The 25,502-nt window shown below is 43.4% G+C and overlaps 1 protein-coding gene across 3 annotated transcripts in view; it reads left to right on the forward strand.

The window, feature by feature from the left end:
• The window catches only part of PIKFYVE (phosphoinositide kinase, FYVE-type zinc finger containing), a 151,725-nt gene that overhangs the window by 63,273 nt on the left and 62,950 nt on the right, over window positions 1–25,502 (forward strand). For all 3 annotated transcript variants that reach the window (XM_069983502.1, XM_069983504.1, XM_069983503.1), the window contains 8 exons: window positions 748–861; window positions 2,937–3,045; window positions 5,925–6,067; window positions 17,318–17,408; window positions 20,434–20,491; window positions 22,385–22,528; window positions 23,456–23,576; window positions 24,469–24,564. In XM_069983502.1, the coding sequence (XP_069839603.1) occupies window positions 748–861; window positions 2,937–3,045; window positions 5,925–6,067; window positions 17,318–17,408; window positions 20,434–20,491; window positions 22,385–22,528; window positions 23,456–23,576; window positions 24,469–24,564 (876 nt within the window). The remainder of the gene's footprint in view (window positions 1–747; window positions 862–2,936; window positions 3,046–5,924; window positions 6,068–17,317; window positions 17,409–20,433; window positions 20,492–22,384; window positions 22,529–23,455; window positions 23,577–24,468; window positions 24,565–25,502) is intronic.

Consider the following 25,502-nt stretch of genomic DNA (forward strand, 5'->3'; position numbering starts at 1 on the left):
GTTTTTACTTGTTGGAGGATCAAAAAATTCTCTTTACTGGTGGTCAGTCTGGGCTGTCCTGCGTCTGTTTGCATTGTGTATGCCCTCACTTAACCACAGCAGCCTTATTCTTAGCAAGAATGGCCTAGATGATGGGCAGTGATGCAGCCAATGACAAAGTTTGTCAAATTGGCAAAATGCCCAGTGCATCGAGGATGCATGTCTACCAGTCAGCTATCTCTCACAGTGTTGAGCCGACTTGCCAAGCTGTTCAGATTTGGCAGTGTCCTCCAAACCTGAATGCTTAGCATTTGACTCCCAGCGGCTGGAGAATTTGGAGGCCACCCTAGAGCTGCCAGGAAAACATGGATCATGGCACGACTAACCTGCCTGCCAAGTTTTGCAGCAATTTTTGGTAGATCGGTATATGTATATATTTATCTTTCAATGATAATATGCTGGATGTGAGGTTGTTTGTAGAAGTCACTATTTAGTAGATTTCTGTTGTAGTTGATCAAAAGACTAATCTTGTAGAAAGAACCATATTTTATAATCTCTACTAAAGCTCAAGAGGAAACATCCATGTTGGGGGAGAGGGTCGGGAAGACAGATGGGTGATGAAGATTATTATTATGAAAACTGTTCTTTTGTTTTCTCTAACAAGAAATTAATCTGGCGCACTTGCCGCTGGTGCTATGTATTCAGAGGTTTGCTTTCTACTTTATGTGGATGCATAGTTGGTTATTAACATCCATCTCTCTTATTTAGCTACTCCTCCATTAGACTACTTGAAGTTTGTGTCCCGATGCCAAAAATATACATCAAGCAGCACACTCCAGCAAAGGTGTCCATTATCCAAGACTTAAAGGATTTCTCCCAGAAGTAAGTGTGGGCATCGCCTCATATTTTTTGTACATTTATTTTAATCTTTATATGTAAACGAGGCAAATACCTGCAGTGCACAAACTTACCGTATTTTCCATCATACAAGATGACTTTTTAACCCCGGAAAATCTGCTCAAAAGTCGGGGTCATTGAAAAACTTCAATAAAATTTTAAATATGTTGAAATAATAAAAAGAAAAGTTGGTCGTCTTATATGCCGGATATGTCGCAGCATACGGCAGAGGGGGGTTCCAAAGACTGCTGCATCCCCACCGTATGTGTTGATCACTATTAGCGACACTGCCTGCCTCGCAACCCCCTCCTTCCGCAGGAAACAAAAAAAAAAATAAATAAACCACCTGTCACCCATTCCCAGCAGCTACGCATCTCCTCTGTGATTTTCCCGGTGCTCTGTGCTGGAAGTCCCCGCAGCCTCTGTCATTCACCCAAAGTTCTCCCAGCAGCCAATCGTCAGTGAGAGTTCATGTTTTTTTTTTTTTTTTTTCCAATGGGGGCCCAGCTCAGAGGGGATAGGGCGGTGCGGGGGACCACACTGCATGCTTTCCTGGACCTCCACCATCGCCACCTCCTGCTTGAGTTAACCCCTGTCTGACTGCAGCAGGGCTTCCCAGCTGCAGCTAGTCGCCCACTTCTAAATTAGTCTCTATAAAATATAATTTAGAAGTGAGAAAATACGGTACTTTCCATAGTACTCTTAGAAATCAGTGAATTGTGTAAGCTAGTCACACAAATGGTTAAATAGAGGAACATTTGGTTGGCTAGAAGAAAGCAGCTATGTATTATTGTTGTGTAATTTGTGGGGGGTTACTGAGGAGTTGAACCCTAGCACAAACACTTCCTAGAAGTAAGGAGTATAGAAGCTTTTCCAGGAGCACCTTTCTTCTGTCTATAAATACAAGCAGGCTCCATTTAGCTCAATAGAAACAATTATTCCACAGTTCTAACATCGGCTTTAGGGAATAAGCACGAGGGCCCTGAAGGACTTGGATTGACGGCTCTAATGAAAGTAAGCTCAGCCGTGTAGTACAACAATTACAATGAGAATGGGAACATTTAAGCAGGTTCAGACTTCTTCTTGTTTTTTTATGTCATTGTGTGCAAGTTAAAGGCAATATGTGGGATTTGCTGTTTATTTGTAATGAGAGAAGGGGAGAAGAAAGAGGCGCTTCCTTGTGCAGTAGGTGAAGGTCAGGTGTGTGGTAGTCGGCAACTACAGGAATCCACTCACCTGGTGGAGTTGTGCAAGATTAGGCACAATTCTATCGATGGCATATGAAATAGTACTCCGTAGCTATTCCGGGGCGTCACCACCAGAGGTGGGAAAGAAATCTGCAAATGTACTAACCAGCCGGTTACAGGACCATAATAGGAACCCCGTACCACTTGGATCAGCGCAGGAGTACTGTAATGTGTATACAGCCGTACACGCCAGCTTTGTTTATCCACAAAACATCTAGTCCAGCCATGAGAAGTATATTTGCAACGCGTTTCGGCCTTAATAAATATTATAAGGGCCTTTCTCAAGCATTCTCATTGCTTGAGAAAATAAAAGAAAGGCTATGTTCACAAAAGATCATCCCGGCCAGTACTGCAGTACCAGCCGGATGATCTTTAGTGCCGCACAGTTCTGATGCGGGCGCATCCAAGCACGCCCGCATCAGAACTCCCCACTCCACACTCTGGAGTATGCGGCCGGAGCCGCTTGCTCCATTGTGTGCACTGACAGGGTTTTTTACGGCGCCACTAGGGATCCCAGCCGGAGTGTATACAATGTGTATACACTCCCGCCAAAATTCCCTTGGCCTGCAGCACAACGTAAGTTCCGTACCAATCACGGCTGTTGCAACAACGGCCGTGATTAGTTTGGAACTTACGTTGTGTAAACATGGCCAAATAATGTATCGATACTGATTTAAAAAAAATACTTTGGAATGTAGTGTGCCAAAAAGGTCACATTTAGCGTCACTCATCTGGCCCAGTCGTTAATAGGATTATGGTTCGTCTTGACAATCTGTGCCATTTCATGTGTTTCTTCTCCGTGGTTTCTGCCAGAGTGACTCAGGTATATGCCGCAGTGGACGACCGACTAACCTCCCTAAAGACTGACACCTTTAATAAGACCAGAGAGGAAAAGATGGAAGATCTGTTTGCAAAGAAAGAGGTAATAGGAACAAGATAAATGTGGTATGAGATGTCAGTACATACTGTAACCCTAATAATGAAGGAAATGTACTGAGAGAGTCACTGCTCTGCACAGTTATTCTGTTCTATTTTATTTCATTAGATAATATAGAACGGCTGTACTTTTCCTTACTTTTGGGCATTTGCTGCAATCTCATGAGGGATCACAATGTAGCAACTTAAAAGATCCTTTGATCAGGCTATTTTCAGTGTACTGAGGTCAGTAGCACACATGGGGACGGTGCACAGGAGGCTTTGCAGTCATTGGGGTTGATGGATTATATGTATGTAGCATTTAGTGTTCTTCATATATCATGTGTGAGCCTCAGTTTTAACATTATAGTTTTATAAGCTGTGAGACTTTCCCTGTCTGTTGAATATCCTGCAGCGTTTGCCAGAATGATGGCATATTATACATAATGCATGTGAATATTATACATAATGTATATGCTTATTATACCGTGTGCATATTACTTTACATGTCACCGGATATTTAGCATCGTCTTATTAATCCAAATCAATCTTATCACAGTGCTAGGCATTTCTGTACTGTGTATGCATCTAAATTATCCTTTTTCCCCTAGATGCAAGAAAAAGGTAAAAATATATATATAGAGAGAGAAAATTTCCCTATAGTCAGATTCAGCCCATGACGTATCCTTCACCTGTTCGATCACTTTATACGCATACAGCTGCTATTTTTTCTATGGATGGTGACTAAAGATGAGCGAACCTGGAGCATGCTCGAGTCGATCCGAACCTGATCGTTCTGCATTTGATTAGCAATGGCTGCTGAACTTGGATAATGCCCTAAGGCTATGTGGAAATCATGGATATAGTCATTGACTATATCCATGTTTTCTACATAGCCTTAGGGCTTTATCCAACTTCAGCAGCCACCGCTAATCAAATGCAGAATGATCAGGTTCGGATCGACTCGAGCATGCTCGAGGTTCGCTCATCTCTTATGGTAACATCCACCAGGTAGAGGCATTTTACCAGAGCTGGCCAATATGATATCATAGGTTTAGTTCGGTTAACTCTGGCAAAAAATTTTTTTTTAAATCAACTGAAATTTATATAGGTTTGTAATATACTTTTATTTAAGAATCTCAAGTCTTCCAGTACTTATGAGCTGCTGTATGTCTTGCAGGAAGTGTTGTATTTTTTTACAGTCTGTCACAGTGATCTCTGCTGCCACCTCTGTCCCTGACAGGAACTGTCCAAAGCAGTTATAAATCCCCATAGAAAACCTCTCCTGCGCTGGGCAATTCCTGACATAGACAGAGTTGGCAGCAGAGAGCACTGTATCAGAGTGGGTAAAATACACAACTTCCTGCAGGACATACAGCAGCTGATAAGTACTGGAAGACTTGAGAATTTTAAAAAGAAACCAATTACAAATCTATATAGCCCTCTGATACCAGTTATTTTGAAAGAAACATTTTTTCGCCTTTTAAAGCGACTCTGTACCCACTGTTGCCCCCCCCCCCCCAACCACTTATACCTGTTTGTAGCTCATGTGAAGTCCATTCTTCTGGTATGTTTCGGAATGCTGGTAGAGGTTTCGTTCGGCTGAAAAATAAACTTTAGTTGAGGAGATGCCGTGTCTAAGAGGCGGGGCAGAGAGCGTTCGTGCCCAGGTGAAACGCCGCCTGTGTGGTCCTGGTCTGCGTCTTCCCCCTCCTCTGGTTCCGCCCTCTGTCCGCCCTCACAGGCCAAGTTGTTCTTGCGCCTGTACCGTGCTTGTAGCCCCCTGGCGCCGTTGCCTGACGTTGCAGGTCACGTTGTGGGTCACGCTGCACGTCATCCACGTTGTCTTAGCGACGCGCTTCTGCCTGGCCCGCCTCCCATGTCAGTGTGAGCCGCCTCCCGTTGTCCCAGTCCCGTCCCCCTTGTCCGTCTGCGGCCAACACGCCCCCCGCTTACGCTCTTTGCGTCGGTCCTCTCCTCGGCTTCACATCACATGCGCCTTTGAGCACCGTAGCGCACGTATCCCGCGCAGGTGCAGTGACGCGAACGGTCTTCTCCGGCCAGTGTAAAGCGTCACTGCGCCCGCGCGGGATACGTGCGCAACGGTGCTCAACGGAGCATGTGATGTGAAGGCGAGGAGAGGACGGACGCAAGGAGCGTAAGCGGGGGGGGGGGGGCGTGTTGGCCGCAGACGGACAAGGGGGACGGGACTGTGACAACGGGAGGCGGCTCACACTGACATGGGAGGCGGGCCAGGCAGAAGCGCGTCGCTAAGACAACGTGGATGGGGGTTACAAGCCTGGCGCAGGCACAAGAACAACTTGGCCTGTGAGGGCGGACAGAAGGCGGAACCAGAGGAGGGGGAGACGCAGACCAGGACCACACAGGCGGCGCTTCACCTGGGCACGAACGCTCTCTGCCCCGCCTCTTAGACACGGCATCTCCTCAACTAAAGTTTATGGGCGTGACTAGTCACCGATAACTCCGCGCCCAGATGACTAGTTGTCTTCCCCTCTATTGTCTTCGCACGCCAGCATAAAACTACCTTTTCCCCGCTGTAAAGCTACTGTTGCAGATGCAGCTGGTAGCCTCGGGGAGCTGCACAGTAGATCTATACTGGGAACCATATCGGCACAACTGTACTGATTGGTTTCCTTTAATATATGCCAAGTTATACAAAATCTTTTTTCTCAGCTAAGTATCAATCTGCTCAGTTCCTCCTGTTCTATAACATGATAGAGATAGATTAGATAGCATTGTCTTGGTGACAGGTTCCCTTTAACTGCCCCCAGTGCACCCCAGGTACCCTTTCATTATTGCACTCAAATTCTTGTATCACATTTAGTGATTTTCTTTTTTCTTTCTTTTCTTTACATTTTTTCTCAGATGGAAGAGGTTGAGTTTCGGAACTGGATGGAAAGGATGATGTGCTCAAATATGGACACCCCACAACAGCTGCAATCTGTCTTTGAGGCAATTATAGTGAAGAAGCAATCACTGTGTGAGATGCTACAAGCCTGGAACAACAGGTTAATGCAATCCAATTGCTGTAACAGAGCCGACATTCCTTCTCTTATGTCTCTCTTACTGATGGTCTAGCTGCAGATGGAGGTTAAATCTCTTTATATTCTGATCAATACATGTGTTATCGCTCTCTATGCTGCTGGAAAATAGCGAAAGCCAGGATCTCTAGTGCTTCTCTGGGGAGAGTGTAGCCTTGTCTAGTAGAAAAGATATGGAGGGAGGTCAGTCACCTCTTCATCCAGACCATTAATAGAAAGCTGCTCATGTCGCCCTGTGTTTCATTACAGATGAGGAAATCTGGTTTAGCAATTTCTCTATATTTTTTTTTTTGCTAATTTTGTCTTTTCTTGAAAGCGTCAAAGTAACATCTGCAGAGAGCACAGACTGGTTTTTATTCTATGTATATGGTAGTGTTTAGGGAGTCTTGTGCGTTTCAGCCCTTGCTACGGAAGTCTGCTGTATATCGGGATGTAGATGTGTTCCCTATGTAAAATTATCTGAGAGTGCCCATCCTTTTACTGTTCTGAAATCTTTACTAGATACAGGTATTTACCTCATCTGTGAATGTCACTATCCAGGCTATATTATCCAGAGGCCTAGGAGTATTGTAGTGTGAGTGCTGTACACATAACTACATTGCAGTGGTACAAAGTGTATTTAACCATTGGAGCCCTAGGCCACGGGTAACAATGGCACTTTGCACCCTGTGCTGTAGTAATATGGCCCAGCCATGTGTAATACTGCCCTAATAGTTACTTCTATTCATGTTTCTACTGAGTGATAAGAAAGCCCTACATCTGGCAGTTTTTCATACAGTCCTCACTTTTATGGTGCCATAGAGTTGACGTTGGATGAATAAACAGAAGAATACAGGTTGTCTACACATCTACTATATTGCAGATACATTTATTATTACCAGGGCCAAGACTTGTGAGGTTTCCCCCCATGTTCCATACAATATGTAGGCTATTCTGAATACGTTCTAGTCACTTGGTGAATTCTTCACAGTTTTTGAGGTCTCCGCTTGCTTTCATGTAAGAAGCTGAATACCTGTCCTTGTCTTGTTCAGTTTACATAGGTGCAGGGTTCACTGAAGTCTCATGTGCCGAATTCTTTGCTCACTGAGGCCTAACCTAGAGATGGTCTCGATGACACAATCCATGTAAGCCCTTATACACACGTTCCGTGTTTCACAGATGTGGCGTCCCTGGAAGGCCTGACATGAAGTCCCCTCCTAGAACGGCATAATCTGTTAATATGCTGCTAGAAGTGGGTAAAGTCCTTGATTATTTGCGGCACTGTATTTCCACCCCAGGCCTTCCACGGATCGCACGTCCGTGAAACATGAAACGTGTGTATAAGACCAAGTTTTTAAGAGCCACGTCCCTTTGCCTCCCTAACAACTCCCTGTTATAGTAGTATATCTTGCTTATTTTTGTTTCTTTACATTTTACTATAAATTCAGTTCTGACCTCTAGATGGTGCAGCAGCTCAACATATACTGCATTGTGGCTGATACAATGGAAGCGTATGCATTGTGATGGAGACATGGTTTGATGTAAATAATACAGCTCTTTTGGTGCCAAAACAAGAATATTGACTTGTATACTTTTTATAGGTAGCAATTTAAAAATCTCGATTTAATAAGTGGTGTGGTGACATAAGAGAGAACATCTATGGAGTCTTTGATGATGGCCGCTCAGCAGCACAGGCCGTAAGCATATCCATGTGGTCTCAGTGTGAACTATGGCTTTGTAGTCCCAATGAAAACAATGAGTTGCATTTTATTTTAGTTTTTCACAATTATTTTGATGCTGAAAAAGTGTAAAAAAAAAATTGCTGTGCGAACATACTGTACCCTAGAATATGTCTCATTCTAGTACATTACTTTCCTTGTGTTTTGTCAGATGTCTGGTGTAAGTGTTGGAGAATTCCTTGACAGCTGTCATAACAGCAGTAATACAGTGTAGTGACATCGCCTGCTGTTAACTTATATATAGTTTTATTCAGAAAATGTCATTGATGATGATGATGCCCTCATAATCTAGGACAGGTTGATGTATATAATGATAAAGTATGACTTATCATTGTGATATTCAGAGTTTATTGTTGCTATTAGTAGTAACAATGCCACCTACCCCTGAATAAGTATCATTATTGTTACAAGCTGTGTGCTTCCTATGGGTTACAATAGTGGTTGTGGTGGTGGGGGGCTCCTGCTTCCTCTTTGACTGGCTCCTTTTATTCTATGTCTTCTGTGCAGCTGGTTAAGGACCACGTCTCTGCATTTCATTATTTGTAAATATGCTAAGTGAGTCCTTCTATAGTTCTCATATTTGCCCCTTTCCTCTTTGGTATTAATTGTAGTAATCCGTGGTTGCCACTCACACGCATACATTCATTGTGCTGACTAGCTGACCTCCTCTTATCTTACCTAGCAACCCGGCATCCCCCACCATTCATTGTCAAGCTACTTATAAGCTGTTTGTAAAGGATAACCAGGTTAAAGCAGAACCATTGTAGGTCATCACACTGCTATATATGCTTCAAAGACAAAGCCTAAAAGCCTACTGTGAATGATATATATATATATATATATATATTTTTTTTCTTTTCTTGTTACTGCACAACAATTGATTAGGAGGTGTCATGACTATAGATGAGTGAATCAGTTTGATCCTAATCTCCCCCCCCAAAAAAAAATATTAATTAGAATTTCAACATTTTTGTGATTTGTTTTAGTAGATTTGCTCATATAGAAGAAGGGTCTGTACAATGAGCAGCCCAAAGTATGGACGATGATGTATCTTAGCCTAACACACCAGCCTAACACACCAGAATACACTATGTAAAACTACCCATGATTGGTGGACCTGTTACTCAGACCCAGTGCCAAGTGGAAAGAGGCCAATCGGTCATTACCAGATTTATATTGAATATTGAACCTTATTTATTTTTTGAGAATTCACTAAATCAGTAATTCAGAATGGTCTCTAGAAACCTACCTTATACACAGACAATGGTCAAAGGATGCAAAAAAATCGCTGAAAAGACCAATGATCATAAAGGGATGATTAACTCTCAGTACAATGATTTTGTTGATTTTTCTTCTTTTCTTTTAAAAAATTTTTATGCACAAGGTTAACCCCTTCGTGCTGCAGCTAGTTTGGGCCTTAATGACCAGGCTAATTTTGCAAAATCTGACCTGTCTCACTTTATGCTCTTATAGCTCAGTGATGCTTTAATGTATGCTAGCGATTCTGAGATTGTTTTTTCGTGACATATGGCACTTTATGTTAGTGGCAAAATTTGGTCACTATTTTGTGTGTTTTTTGTGAAAAACATCAAAATATGAAAAATTGAAAAAATTTGCATTTTATGAACTTTGAAATTCTCTGCTTCTAAAAAAAGAAAGTCGTAGCACATAAATTAGTTACTAAGTCACATTACCAATATGTCTTCTTTATTCTGGCATAATTTGGTAAACATATTTTACTTTTTTAGAGTGTTATGGGGCTTAGAAATGTATCAGCAAATTATCACATTTTCGTGAAACTGATTTTTTTAGGGACCAGTTCTTTTTTTAAATGGATTTAGAAGTCTGGTATCCTGAAAACCCCCATAAGTGACCCCATTTTGGAAACTACACACCTTAAAGAATTAATCTAGGGGTATAATGAGCATTTTAACCCTACAGGGGCTGGAGGAAAGTATTCACAATTAGGCAGTAAAAAAATTGAAAATTAAAATTTTCCAATAATATATACGTTTAGATTAAAGTTTCTCATTTTCAAAAGGAATATGAGACAAAAAGCACCCCAAAATTTGTAATGCAGGTTCTCTTGAGTACAACGGTACCCCAGATGTGGGCGTAAACCACTGTATGGGCACACAGCAGGGCTCAGAAGGAAGGGAGCGCCAATTAGCTTTTCCAATGCAAATTTTGCTGAAGAAGTTTCTGAGCGCCAGGTGCGTTTGCAGTGCCCCTGTAGTGTCAGCAGAGAGAAAACCCCCCATAAGTCACCCCATTTTGGAAAGTACACCCCTCAAAGAATTCATCTTGGTGTGTGGTGACCATTTTGACCCCACAGGTATTACAGGAAAGTATTCAAAAGAAGACAGTAAAAATGAAAAACTCGAATTCTTCCAATAATATGTTCGTTTAGTTTGAAATTTCTCAATTTCACGAGGAACAAGAGGAAAAAAGTACCCCAAAATTTGTAACGCAGGTTCTCCTGAGTACAATGGTACCCCATATGTGGGCATAAACCACTGCATGGGCACACAGGAGGGCTCAGAAGGGAAGGAGCGCCAATTAGCTTTTTCAATGCAGATTTTGCTGCAGAAGTTTCCGAGCGCCAGGTGCGTTTGCAGTGCCCCTGTAGTGCCAGCGGAGTAAAATCTCGCCATAAGTCACTCCATTTTGGAAAGTGCACCCCTCAAAGTATTCATCTTGGTGTGTGGTGACCATTTTGACCCCACAGGTATTAGAGGAAAGTATTCAAAAGTAGACAGTAAAAATGAAAAACTCAAATTTTTCCAATATTATGTTCTTTTAGTTTGAAATTTCTCAATTTTATGAGGAACAAGAGGAAAAAAGTACCCCAAAATTTGTATCGCAGGTTCTCCTAAGTGAAAAGGTACCTCATATGTGGGCATAAACCACTGCATGGGCACACAGGAGGGCTCAGAAGGAAAGGAGCGCCAATTAGCTTTTTCAATGCAGATTTTGCTGAAGAAGTTTCCGAGCGCCAGGTGCGTTTGCAGAGCCCCTGTAGTGTCCGTAGAGTAAAATCTCCCAATAAGTCACCCCATTTTAGAAAGTGCACCCCTCAAAGAATTTATTTTGGGGTGTGGTGAGCATTTTGACCCCACAGGTGTTTGAGGAAAGTATTCAAAAGTAGACAGTAAAAATGAAAAACTCGATTTTTTCCAATAATATGTTCTTTTAGTTTGAAATTTCTCAATTTCTCGAGGAACAGGAGAGAAATGTCACCCCAATATATGTAAAACAGGTTCTCCTGAGTAGAACGGTACCCCATATGTGGGCAAAGACCACTGCATGGGCACACAGCCGGGCTCAGAAGGGAAGGAGCGCCAATTAGCATTTTCAGTGCAGATTTTTCCGAAGAAGTTTCTGAGCGCCAGGTGCGTTTGCAGTGCCCCTGTAGTGTCAGCAGAATAGATTCCCCCCAAAAGTCACCCCATTTTGGAAAGTGCACCCCTCAAAGAATTCATCTTGGGGTGTGGTGACCATTTTTACCCCACAGGTATTAGAGGAAAGTATTCAAAATTGGCCAGTAAAAATGAAAAACTCTAATTTTTCCAATAATATGTTGGTTTAGTTTGAAATTTCTCAATTTGACGAGGAACAGGAGAGAAAACGTACCCCAAAATCTGTAACGCAGGTTCTCCTGAGTACAACGGTACCCCATATGTGGGCATAAACCACTGTATGGGCATACAGCAGGGCTCAGAAGGGAAGGAGTGCCAATTTGCTGGAGCAAAACCGCAGCTAGTAATGGTTATTAGAATAGCGCAGTTACTAAAATAGAATAAAAAAAATGAGATTACAGGTAATGTGGGGTTGTTACGGGCAACCAGGGGTGGTTATGGGCAACCTGAGGTGGTTACAGGTAATCTGGGGTGGTTACGGACAACATGGGGTGGTCACGGGCAACCTGCTGTGGTTACGGCAACCTGGGGTGGTTACAGGCAACGTGGGGTGGTTACGGGCAACGAGGGGTGGTTATGGGCAACGTGTGGTGGTCACGGGCAACCTGCTGTGGTTACGGCAACGTGGGGTGGTTACAGGCAACGTGGGGTGGTTACAGGCAACGTGGGGTGGTTACAGGCAACGTGGGGTGGTTACAGGCAACGTGGGGTGGTTACAGGCAACGTGGGCTGGTTACAGGCAACGTGGGCTGGTTACAGGCAACGTGGGGTGGTTACAGGCAACGTGGGCTGGTTACAGGCAACGTGGGCTGGTTACAGGCAACGTGGGCTGGTTACAGGCAACGTGGGCTGGTTACGGGCAATCTGCTGTGCTTACAGACAATCTGGGATGGTTACAGGAAACGTGGGGTGGTTACGGGCAACCTGCAGTGCTTACAGACAATCTGGGGTGGATACGGGCAACGTGGGGTGGTTACGGGCAACCTGCAGTGCTTACAGACAATCTGGGGTGGTTACGGGCAACGTGGGGTGGTTACGGGCAACCTGCAGTGCTTACTGACAATCTGGGGTGGTTACGGGCAACGTGGGGTGGTTACGGGCAATGTGGGGTGGTTACGGATAAACTGAAGTTCTTATAGGCAATCTGGGGTGGATACCTGTTATCTGGCATGGGCACCGCAATCTGGAGGGGGTCATTGGCAATTTGGGGTGGTCAGAGGCGCTGTGGCGTGGTCAGAGGCGACGTGTGGTGGTCAGAGGCGACGTGTGGTGGTCAGAGGCGACGTGTGGTGGTCAGAGGCGACGTGCGGTGGTCAGAGGCGACGTGGGGTGGTCAGAGGCGACGTGCGGTGGTCAGAGGCGACGTGCGGTGGTCAGAGGCGACGTGCGGTGGTCAGAGGCGACGTGCGGTGGTCAGAGGCGACGTGCGGTGGTCAGAGGCGACGTGCGGTGGTCAGAGGCGACGTGCGGTGGTTACGTGCAATCTGGGGGGGGTTGCATGTAATCTGGCATGATTACGGGGAACCTGGGGGGTTATGTGCAACCTGGAAGGGTTACAGACAATCTGGGATTGTTACTGATAAACTAAAGTGCTTATAGGTAATCTGGGGTGGGTACATGTAATTTGGGGTGGTTACGGGCAATCGGGAGGGGGTCACTGGCAATTTGTGGTGGTTACGGGCAACGTGCGGTGGTTACGGGCAACGTGCGGTGGTTACGGGCAACGTGCGGTGGTTACGGGTAATCTGGGGAGGGGTTAGGGGTAATTTGGGAGTAAACTGCAATTATTACTATAATAAAAAGTGTGTGTTTTATTTTTTTGTATGTTTGTCACTTTTTGTACTTTACATATTCATTTTCACTGTATTACTATGATTACTGTGATATTTTCTATCTCAGTAATCATAGTTCAGTGACAGAGACCAAATTGGTCTCTGTCACTTTAAATTTTCAGAGTTGGCTGGTTGTGAAGCGCATGCGCACTTCATAACCAGCCAGGACGTCGAGGAAGAAGGAGCTCCGTGGATCCGGTGAGTATATGGGGAAGGGGGGGTGACTGGGGGACGGGGGTGACAGGGGGGGTGGGGGGCGACTTGGGGGGTGGGGGGACATCACTTTTTATCCCCTGTCACCAATCATTCATGGTGACAGGGGATAAAAAGTGCCTGGATGCACATGGCACAAGCGATCAGCGGTATATAGTATATATGCTGATCGCTTGTACCGGGACCAAACAGGGGGGTCCCCGATGACTGCCCCATGCTCTCCGCTACCTCCGGTGGTGGAGAGCATGGGGCTTTCATTCATTTTAACTTTTACATCGCTGTGAACCGACATAAGTCGGTTCACAGCGATGGCGGCGGCCATCTTGGAAATGATGGCCGCCGGGGGAGGGGGGTTAGTTATTGGGGCACTAGGGGGGGCTGATCTGAGGTCTGGGGGACACTTATTTCATCTCCCCCCGCCGTAAATTCACGGCGGGGGGAGATGAAAGGCGGCGGCGGCACCGGTAATCCCCATTACCGACGGTCGCCGCTATAACGTTAATAGCGGCGATCGTAGGTAAGGGGGGGGGGGGGGCCGGGACGGACCCCACACACTGCCCCAACCCCTCAGCTACCTCCGTTAGCCGGGGGGATGGGGTGGGGGCCGTCCCGGCCCCGCAGCCTTATTCTCTGCCATCGCCGTAAAAAGCTGATGGCAGCAGAATAAGGACCATTAGTGACCGCCGTAGAAAGCCGTATCGGCGGCCACTAAGGGGTTAAAAAAAAAACCAAAAAACTCCTTTGTGGTTGTCATAGGCAAAGGGGTGCAGGGAAACATTTTCTTTGCTTACAACTTAGCCCTATGTCCATGCCAATGCAGAGGAAAGAAGGCTCCCTCATATCTTCTCCACTTTTTTTTAGTTTAAAGTCTTTTTATTTTTCCACTTTAAGGGTGGGTTCACACTACGGAATTCTCGCGGATAAACTCACGGCCGCACGCCTTTCCGCTGGCTCCATAGACACCATTCTATGGACCGGCTGATTCCGCATTCCGCCAAAAGAACTGACATGTCACTTTTTTCGGTGGAATGCGGAATCAGCCGGCCCATAGAATGGTGTCTATGGAGCCGGCGGAAAGGCGCGCTGCCATGGAGTTTATCCGTGAGAATTCCTAAGTGTGAACCCACCCTAAAAGAAAAGTTTTACATTAACAAAACATTTTGTTCATTATTTCCTCCTATACCACAACAATATACCCCTAGCAGCATTGGCAATAAGTGAACAGTGTACAAACACACGCAACTCTTTCTACAATGATCTCTTTTTTTGCTCAATTGGGCAGCCCCTCCAGTTACAAGCTGATCTCTTAACTGTTGGCTTTTGATTTCACCCACCAACTTCTGACCACCCTTTCCTCCTATCCTCCTTTTATCTCTCTCTTTATCCTGGTGTTCCAGGACTCTGCCCCACAATAAGAATATAAAAACCAGAGAAGGGAAAGGAAAGGGAGGGGATCCATACTCTCCTCTATAAAATGCTTCCATCCTGTCTTTATAGGTGCCCACCTCCTTGGCTCCAACCATGTTAGTCCCTTCCTACAATATGTGAAGGCGAAAATGGTAGTGATATTGATAAAACATCAGTGGCAGATAACACAAGGATAAATCAATAATGTAATACAAACAGGACCCTTGCTAATGGAGGTCAGACATGCATGACATAAGGCAGCAACTAATAAAGTTAAGCTCCATACACACATGTGACAACGACTATAGCATCTTAACAAGGTGCCAACCGTATTTTTAAAGCCCCTTGTATCTGGTGATTTTTTTTTTTCCACATAGGCTTTGTCACTATTGTAGTCTTACTACCTTGTGACCTTTAGTGTCACTTTGATACGATATTTAATTGGTTCCCTGATCAACCTGCATACATTTTTACAGTGGAAACATGTTGGAACCCCCAAATATATTTATTTCTTTGTGAATACTATTCCACTCATTGGCACCCAGATATATATTCCTACTTCGTTTATTGTCTTCTCCCTCATGTATTGAAGGAAAGTACTGACACCAAAGTTGGGATCACCCTATAGAGGAGGTGGGCACCCCCAAAAAGGGTTGGGAGTACTTTGTAGAGGAGAGTAGTGATCACTTCCCCTTTCCCCATCCCTTTCCTCCCCTCCGTATAGTTTTTTTTTGTCATCTTCTCTCTGTGTGTATGTATTATTGGAAGATGCGTGGTGCTAATATATGAACGATGAGTGACTAGTTATTAGGTGTCTAATCGTTTTACTGAGATTTAATGAAAGTTATATATCTTCTTGTGACCACTGGTCTTTTTCGGGAGAAATTGCTTTGGGTTGTTTTTGGTTGTTGTAATCTTGGCCATTCTAGTTGGGTCAGATTGTACCTGAATGGTGGTCTGTTGTGTTACGTTACCAAATTGTTAATACCCTACTGCTGCCACAGCTAGTGCATATTTGATTTTCCATACGGATTGTCTGATACCAAATTGTGTGTTTGGGAAAGATATGATTTCTGCTCATTGCGTCTTAATGTCTATCCAATAAAAGCTATAATTCAGGCTACTGTGGTACAGTTATACAGATGTCCTGCTGGCTGCTGTTTCTCCTCTTATCTTGGTGCAGTGATATGGTGCATTTTCTCTACAGTTATGTGCTTGAGTAAACCTAATAGAATATCCAGCTGGCAGATTGTGTTTATGTTCTCTGGGGGAAATACAAAACTTTGTTCACATTCTACCAGTGTCTCAAACATTTAATGAAATTGGGCTTTACACGGTAGTTATCTGCTTTATCCCTTTTACGTATTGGTATCATTATTTTTTACTTGTGGCAACCATTTCTGCATAAGAAATATGCAACCACAGTTTATCATCAGTCTTGGAAACAAAGAAGATTGTTAGCAGAAAAAGACCATCTGTTCTGTCTAGTCTTATAGTATTACCTTTCTACTTTTGTCTTAAGATAGATCCCAGGCATATTTGCATTCACCTATTGTGGATTTACCTACCACATCTGCTGAAAGTTTCTGCAAGCATCTACTACTCTTTCAGTACATATTTTCATACATTTCTCAGATTGTGCCCCCTTGTGTTTAGTTTTAGTCAGTTTGTCCAGCACTTTTGTGACATAGTTAAATCAGTGAGATTAGTCATCTGCTGTTAGTAAAACCATTATGTTTTGCTAACTGTTGGATTATAGGTGGTAAATTATCTTTTATTTTTATAGAAGAGTTTATACTAGTGGTAATTTTTACTAATACACGCTAACTGGGCTGTAGTCACTGGCCAGTTACCTCTCTACTACCCATGTTGTGGATGGGTACAACATTGGCCATTTTCCAATCATCAGGAGCACCTCCTATTAGGAGGGATTAGTTAAGGCCCCATTACTCAAAGCGATTATTGGCCGTATTCGGTGATTATCGGCTGTTACAGGCGATAATGGCTTAGTGTAATAGACGACAATGATCAGCCGACACGCACAATGTCGGCTGATCATTGTATTTCAACATGTTGAAACGTCAATAATCAGGAAAGCAGCGATATGCTGCTGTCGCTCTGTGTAATCGGTACGGCAGCAGGAGACCGCGGTTATCTTCCATGGGCTGCCGGACAATCTAGCAATCACCCAGGCAGCCTCCCTGTGGCCCCCCTGCCCTACCCGCTCGCTGAACAGAAACAGAGTCCATAAAAGCAGACACACATATCCAGTACAGGAAACAGAATGAGCAGGCTCTCTATAGATCACAGTAGGAACAGCTTTGGAGGAGGAAGCAGTATGGGGGCAGCCAGGGAGCAGAGAGTGGAGCATAGTCAGAGACCCAGCGATGTGTTGGGAGGGACAATGCAGAGGTAGTTGCAAAGCGTTTGCATTACATTTGTGGTCGCTGGAACCAAAATTTTCTTTCAACCTAACTTCAGACACTCAACCCCATGTTTGAATTGATGATTCACCACCATAGGATGGTTTACCCTTTACAATATAAGTAGGAAGTACAGAGTATTCATACTTCTCACTGTCGGACAGACAGTGTATATCCTAATGCATGTCTTGTTCTTCATTGAAAGGTTGCAAGATCTGTTCCAGCAAGAAAAGGGCCGTAAACGTCCATCTGTGCCTGCGAGTCCTGGGAGAATGAGGCAAGGAGAAGAGGCTAAGGTAACATGTCTCCCACAGCTTTCTCACATTTTGCTATCCCCCGGCTTCTGCATTGTGAATAGTGAATAGAGCCGCAGAGCACAGCGTTCTTCCGGCACATATGGCTCTTTCCATCGCACTATAGGAATGAATAGAGCCACCTGTCACGTGCCATACCCTCGGCTCTATTCATAAAGCAGGTGCCGGGGGCCCGATACGGAGACTGGGGGGGGGGGGGATGACAGAGGTTGGACGCCCTGCGATCTCCTACTTTTCCCCTATCCTGTGGATATTCCTGGAATACCCCTTTAATCTCCAATTTTATGGGGTCACTGACATGATTCTGTACAATGTGCTCAACAGGTCAGTGAGGATAGACACAGCTAATGCTGGAATCAGGTGGTCAAGGCATTAGTAACCCTAGTTAATAGGACTTGTGCATGGAACTCAACAGGTGTGGGACAGCTCGATCCTCTGCCGTGTTTCTTTAAGCTAAGCTGTGCAGAGCATGTGGCATGGCATTATGGCAGTGACCCTTTGGATTGCCCCGAGTTAGTTGGTGGACTCTAGCCTAATGTCTCCCATATACTAGCAGTACTAAGGAGTGTAAGCTGTGAATCAAGCCCTGATCTAAAGATGGCCATACATTTTCAATAAATAAATAGTAAATGCTGTTAAACTAGGGCAAGATAGCTGTCCCAGACAATTAGAAAATGTAAACTGCTTAGAAAAAAAACATATTTAAGTGTGTCTGACTTTAACCATTAAAGGAGAACTCCTGTGCAGGCAGGGGATGGGGGAACAAAATAAAGAACACATACTTACCTGTCCCCGTGTCCCCGCAGCGCGACTTCTCCTTTAAAAATAGCTTTATTGGTGCATTTACTTGAAGGGTTTAAGCTACTGCTGCTGCACTCTCCATGGTTTCCTTTAGTCTGGCTTTGCAGAATCTTTTGACAGTTGTATTTTCTGCCTGATGGATGGTTGAAGCTGCCAGACTGCTGTACCACATAGGCATTGCGTAACCCAGGCACATGGCAGTAGAAATGTTTTCTCCCATGTAATCATTATCTTTTACTTAATATACTATGCATTAGCGGGTGCTTATTATGAATTCCATCTTCAACCGTTAAAACCTGTATAGTGATTCTTTTCCCATTATACTGTGCGGATGCTTCTTGGCAGTACTGAAACTGTCATGTTTCCTTGCTGACTACCGCTTACAAACATAAATAACACAGTATTGTGCGGAAACATTGAGCGTCACTGAGCCAGTGGTGCAGTAAGGTAAGATAATGGGAACGCTTAGATATTGTCCCGATTATAATTACCAATCTTCAGCTAGCTAAGCAAATCTTGTAACTTTCATAAATGTTATTGTAGCTTCCCACACTCTGAAATGATATGATCCATAATGTTTGTAGCTTAATAACTGTTAATAATCATTTTAACAGAAGTGTTTTCTTTCTCTTTTTCCTTGTGCACGCTTCTGTTACTATTTAGGCAATAAAATGTATAGAAAAACATCCAGCTGCCTCTATGCTCCATTAAATAAATTACAGCACTAATCATTATTATTTGCATGTGCCATTTTTCAAATCGCCACCGTTTTCCGCCATCTGAGCCAGTTTCTCACCGGTTTCTCAGTGACGTGCCTTAAGAATAATGTCTGGCTACGTCACCCAGGGGAGGGGCTATTGGTGTTCTTGGGGTGTTTAAAAAAATACTTTAAAAAAACCTATGCTTCCCTTCCTTGCTCTGCTGTCACTGGTATCATGGAGCTCCGAAGACTACAGAGTAATCCATTACTGCACCACCCCCGTGATCCACATTCTGCACTTCTGTTTTGCTGTCAGTCTCATGATGCATCACAGGTAGAGCCAGTACCATCTCAGCTGAGAGGACACTTTAATAATCCTCACTTCTGCATTCTTCTGAATAAGCTAAGAGACCATAGGTATACGGTCAGATTTTTAAAAATTTTTAAATCATACAGGAGGTTTTAGTAAGTGAGTGTATTAAAAGCTCAGAGGCATTTTCTCCCTCCCCCCCCCTCCCTTATTCTAGTATCCGTATGACCGAACCCCCTCCCCTCTATTCTCTCTTTCCTTCTTTTTTCCCCCATCTCCATCGAGCCTTTCAATGGTTCATTTACAAAACTGTTATGGTTTATGGGACATATAGGGGGAGATTTATCAAACATGGTGTAAAGTGAAACTGGCTCAGTTGCCCCTAGCAACCAATCAGATTCCACCTTTCATTTTCCAAAGAGTCTGTGAGGAATGAAAAGTGGGATCTGATTGGTTGGTTGCTAGGGGCAACTGAGCCAGTTTCACTTCACACCATGTTTGATAAATCTCCCCCATAGTTTGGAGACTAACTTTATGCATTGTACCATTTTATGCTTTTGCTACCGCCTCCTAATCCTTGTTGTCATTTTACACTTTTTATAATATATCCGTTGTACTACCCCCTGTTTTGCTTAAAAATATAAAATCAATAAAAAGATTATTAAAAAAAGGATAAGGGACAAGTTAGCCTTAAATTGGTATACCCCTTTCAGAATGAAATTGAGAAATTTTCAAATTAAATAATATTTTCATCTTTCTTTTGCAGAGATGGTTGTGTAGAAATGATAGATCATTATGATACAGGCACCCAGCATCTTACATAGAGTAGTACAATGCTGGGAAATTGAGCCATTTAGTGATAATCTACTGACCAGCTCTGCCAACGGGAAGATTGTGCTATTGTACTATAAAGGCAGAGTAGATGGACATGTGGCCTTTTCCTGCCATCAGCCTATGTCTTGTATGGTTTGTATTCACACTTTAGTGGCTTGGAATAGGGGGCATTGAAGCAGTGAGTCACATACTGGGAGAATCCAATTATTCTTTCTCTGCTTTCTAAAAACTGGAATCAGTGTGAAGAATGGAAAGTGTTCTCTAGCTTGTACAAGTCAGTGATCTGCCTTCTGCCAGATACGCCAATATCTTACTAAATGCTAGAAGCCGGCAGCTAACACGTCTCTCTTTTTTATGTCTAGGGAAGTGGTATGGATGCTTCTCCACGTAACTCCTCTCCTGCACAGAATGGGGACAGAGGTTTGTCTTATCTGTTTGAAGAATTTGCTATAACGTAGAGAAGTCTCACTGCTTGGTTACTGGAGGATATCCTCACATTTGCACAAAGACTGCAGTCCCGCTGAGACTAAGGGTGGTATTACACGGAACGATTATCGTTCGAAAAATCGTTAAATCGTTCAGATTTGAACGATAATCATTTTGTGTAATAGCAGGCAACAATTAAACGACCAACGAGAAATCGTTGATCGTTTAATAGGATCCGGACCTATTTTTATCATTTGATCGTTCGCTCATCGTTCGCACATCGTTCGCATATCGTTCGGTGGAATAAGAATTCACTGCTGAAACGTACACAATAGCGACAACTAAACGACCGCAAGAACGATCATAAATAACGATCATCGTTTCGTGTACTTGGGCAAACTGTTTCGGGTCGTTTGCCTTTGTGGTCGTTTAAGATCGTTTATCGTTAATCGTTAGTCGTCGGAAAATTGCTTGGTGTAATAATACCCTAAGGGTGCCTTCACACACACCGGATCTGCAGCAGATTTGATGGTGCAGATTTTGATGCTGTGTTTAGTTATCTAGATCACATCAGCTGCAAATCCGCTGCGGTACGGTGTGTGTGAAGCTACCCTTCGGGTGAATTTACACGCATAAGATCTGCAGCAGATTTGATGGTGCAGAGTTAATGCTGTGTTCAGTTATTTCGATTAAATCTGCTGCGGATCCGCACCATCAAATCCGCTGCCATACAGTACGTGTGAAGCTACCGTAAAAAGCAAAAACAAAGAGGACCTCTATAGGTTCTTGTCATTTGGGCCAAACAACTCACTGAGCACTGGGTACTGAGCAAACAAGGCAGAGACTATTATTTGGGCTGTTCATTCAACTGCTATTGTGCACCAAGTGTATGTGTAGATTACAATGTATGTATGGGTGGGTTACAATGTGTTAACCTACAATGACAGGTCCTTCTTGAAGCCATTACTGTACAACATGGTGCCAGGTTACCTAGAGTCATCCCCTATGGAGGAATATAGGAAAGTTTACTGACAACCAATGTAAATATATAGTGATCAATAGAGTTGAACTCCCTAGGGCTGCATCCAACTTCAGGAGCCAACCCTAATCAGATGTTGCATGCTCTGGTTCGGACAAACCCAAGCGTGCTCCAAGTTCGCTCAATTCTAGTTATCAACAATCCTTGTCCATGAACAACTGAAATAAAACAACTGCTAAATATAAGGACAGGACAGTTTTACTGTAGTTGTTTTATGGGCTACATATATATGTATCAGCTGAAGCATGGTTTGTACCTTTAATTCTTAGAATCCGAATACAGTCATATTCTAAACTTCCAGGCGCAGAGTTAATGTTGCATGTCACATACCCTGACAGGGAAGCCATTAATGGCCACACTTGTCAATTATTTAGTGTTTGGAGCCAGCATTGATCTCTCTGGCAGTATAATCCTGACATTGCTAGGTAGGGGAATAAAATCTTAAGTCAGAATAATATCCGAAGGTGTGCTGATAAAGGACTGTAATGATGCTTAACTTGTCAGGACATAGTTCTCATTGTTCAGATCCGTGTCTGAGTCAGCAGGATTTGTTCAGAGAGAAGCCATAGAATGTTCTTCTGAGTCTGTGACACGTTCTGTGAATATTAGGCTGTACACCTGCCAGACAGATTTACACATCAGGAAAAAGCTAACCAAAAAAGGATCTATTTATGTAATATATCTATTACATACCTAAAAAAAAGTAGTGCTTTAGTGTCGTTTTGAAGCAGATGTGAGGATGAACAATAATCATATTTCTAAGCCAAGTCATATGAGAATAGTAACCTTACATTTGTTGAGGTGATGGTATAGTTCGCCTTAAGACCTTTTTTTATCTCTTCTTCCAGAGGATCGATTCATGACCACCTTGTCTCAGAGCTCCACAGGCTCTACACATCTGCAGATACCAAGCCCCCCAGAGCTGGCTCCTGATCAGCTCTTCACTGCTGTTCCAAATACCACCGAGATGGACACTGCCAGCAGTTGTGAAGGTATATCTGTTGTCATTTGTCTTCCTTTACTACCCTCAGTGGCCGTACAGGACTGGTGTTACTTGGCATCACCTGGCAGAGACTGTTAATAGTCCCTCAGCTACATCGCAATTTCCTTATCAGACCATTATTAAGAAAACCTTCTTTTCAGCGACATAGAAACAGAACCATATAGTAGAGGCTGTGGCCTTCAAGAAGCAAGTAACCTATATGCTAAACCTTCATCGCTGGCTCTTTTATACTATAATAATGATAAGTAAAGGCATTGTCAGCCTCATGGTGCCATATGTCTTTATTTGGCATCCAATTTACAGTCCTTTTAATAGTCTTGTCAATAGTGCTTTATGCCGCAGACTCTAAACCCATGAGCTACTGAAAACAGGCATACTGAATGCTAAATAAGGTGGAAAAAAAGTTGTTGCTTTGTTGTTTTCCTGCTTGTTTTTTGTGCCTGAGGAAGGGCTGAGAACAGTTATAATAGTGAGTGCTGTGCCTTAAGAAGCCTTGCAGCACTTATTTTATTAGCCATTGAAATAACGTATGCTGTGGGGTAACTTTGCCTCATAAATAATGGATGAATATATATCTCCTGTCATGACCTATCCACACAAACAGAGCTCTTACTTGTCTCACAAATGCACTGCAATAGTTTTGCCTAACAGAGAAATGATTCCTCTCTGATTTCTTTCGGCGGCCCATGTTCACATGACTTAATTTAAGTTTTGGGTGGATTTGTAATTTACAATAAAAATGGATGTACTTAAGGATTAGATAGGGAAATTCTCTGTACTCTGTATGTTTGTGTGATGTGGTTATGTATTCATATTGTGTCATCATCATTGCTGTTAATAGAAGCTTTGTATTATAGGATACTTACTGGGGGGACTTTTATATTTGGCTACATCTGTACATCTGTTTCTCTTGTAGATGTGTTTGATGGGCATTTGTTGGGGTCCACAGACAGTCAGGTGAAGGAGAAATCCACTATGAAAGCAATATTTGCAAACCTGCTTCCTGGAAACAACTATAACCCTATTCCACTGCCTTTGTAAGTATCAATTGATGGCAACTATGTTGTAAGGAGGGATAACATACAGTTAAAGTCCCACTGTTCATGCTATGTCATACAGAAGGAACAAGGTATGCCAGTGTATTACTGCCTGACCAGAGACCTATGAATGGGCCCTATGGATACGTTTGGCATGTGTGGGCTGCAGACACTGCAAATGCTGTGTAAAAAAAAAAAAAAAATCTGTAGTATCTTTATACCTTCTTTGGCCTGTGCTCATGTCATGGAGCATCTCTAGAACACTTAGGGTGGTATTACACGGAACGATTATCGTTTGAAAAATCGTTAAATCGTTCGGATTTGAACGATAATCATTTCGTGTAATAGCAGCAACGATTAAACGACCAACAAGAAATCGTTGATCGTTTAATAGGATCCGGACCTATTTTTATCATTTGATCGTTCGCTCATCGTTTGCACATCGTTTGCACATCGTTCGGTGGAATAAGAATTCACAGCTGAAACGTACGCAATATCGACGACTAAACGACCGCAAGAACGATCATAAATAACGATCATCGTTTCGTGTACTTGGGCGAACGATTTTGGGTCGTTTGCTTTAGCGGTCGTTTAAGATCGTTTATCGTTAGTCGTCGGAAAATTGCTTGGTGTAATAGTACCCTTACATCTGCTATTGGCAGAGACGGCTGCTGCAGTCATCAGGAAAAGAAATATATAATGAGAACAATGAGAGAGAATATTTCCAAGTGCAAAATGTAAGGTGATGCATTCAGATAAAGACCTGACACCATGTGTTTCCTGTAACTGTAGGACACATCAGATTTGCATGGTAGATTTCTTTTTGCCATACTTACACATTCAGATACTTCAAACCATTAAAATGAATTTTGTGATTCTTGTTTCCCTGCAGTGATCCAGATAAGCATTATCTTATGTACGAGCACGAGCGTGTGCCTATAGCCGTGTGTGAGAAGGAGCCCAGCTCCATCATTGCATTTGCTCTCAGGTATCGTAAGCTTTATTCTAGTATGCTCAATTCATGGTTTCAGTATAAAATATGATATTTGTTAGAAGAGAGAAATGGGCAATGTAGAGGATTTCAAATCCTTCAGATCCTATACAGATTCTCATTTTTGTTCAGCAGATCAGCTTTGTCTTGGTATATTTGTATGTAGAGGGAGCTTACAAGGCTGTTCAGCAGTACGAGGCAGAGGAAGTTCACGCTTAGCACATTTTTTTTGTCCCTGGCTCTGTGTCATGTGACAGAGATGGCTGCATAATGTAATTTTGTTGGACAACCTCACTTACACAGCCACAGAGCGGGAAGAGAGGCGTGTAGCAGCAGCATGTCTCTCCTTACTCTTCTCCTGTCAGTTGAGATCTGGGGACTCTCTGAGGACCCTGACCAATATAAACTTTTGACATGTTTAGGGGAAACGGTTTCTATATCATTACAAGTATATGTAAAAATAGAGAAGCGATGCTTACCTCTGTGTGCTCCCCCCAGAGATGATCCTGTCTCTATAGCTTTGACAATGTACATAATGTTTTAAGCACATCAGGTGGAACGTTCTTCCTTGTTTATCAGTCAGGCTGCACAGGGATTGGTGGGGGTGGGGGTGGGGTAAAAGGTACATTCGCTACATCTCAGCAAAACCTCTTTCACACTAAGGCCGGGTTCACACTGAGCAAAACTAGCAGAATGCCGTTAGCTTCCCTCTCATAATGGTCTATGGGAGGCGCGGAGAGACAATGTGAGAACAGCAGCGCGCGCCTCCCATAGACTCACATTATGAGAGGGAGGCTAACTGCATTCCGCGGCGGACAATTCCGCTAGTTTTGCTCAGTGTGAACCCGACTTTAGGCTCTGAGTATACTCCCAATTGAAGGGGTTTTCTACCTTTTTTATACACATTTTGTACAATTCCAGTAAAGTTTATGGTA

Source organism: Dendropsophus ebraccatus, chromosome 9 (assembly GCF_027789765.1).
Source record: "Dendropsophus ebraccatus isolate aDenEbr1 chromosome 9, aDenEbr1.pat, whole genome shotgun sequence".
Taxonomy (NCBI): Eukaryota; Metazoa; Chordata; class Amphibia; order Anura; family Hylidae; genus Dendropsophus; species Dendropsophus ebraccatus.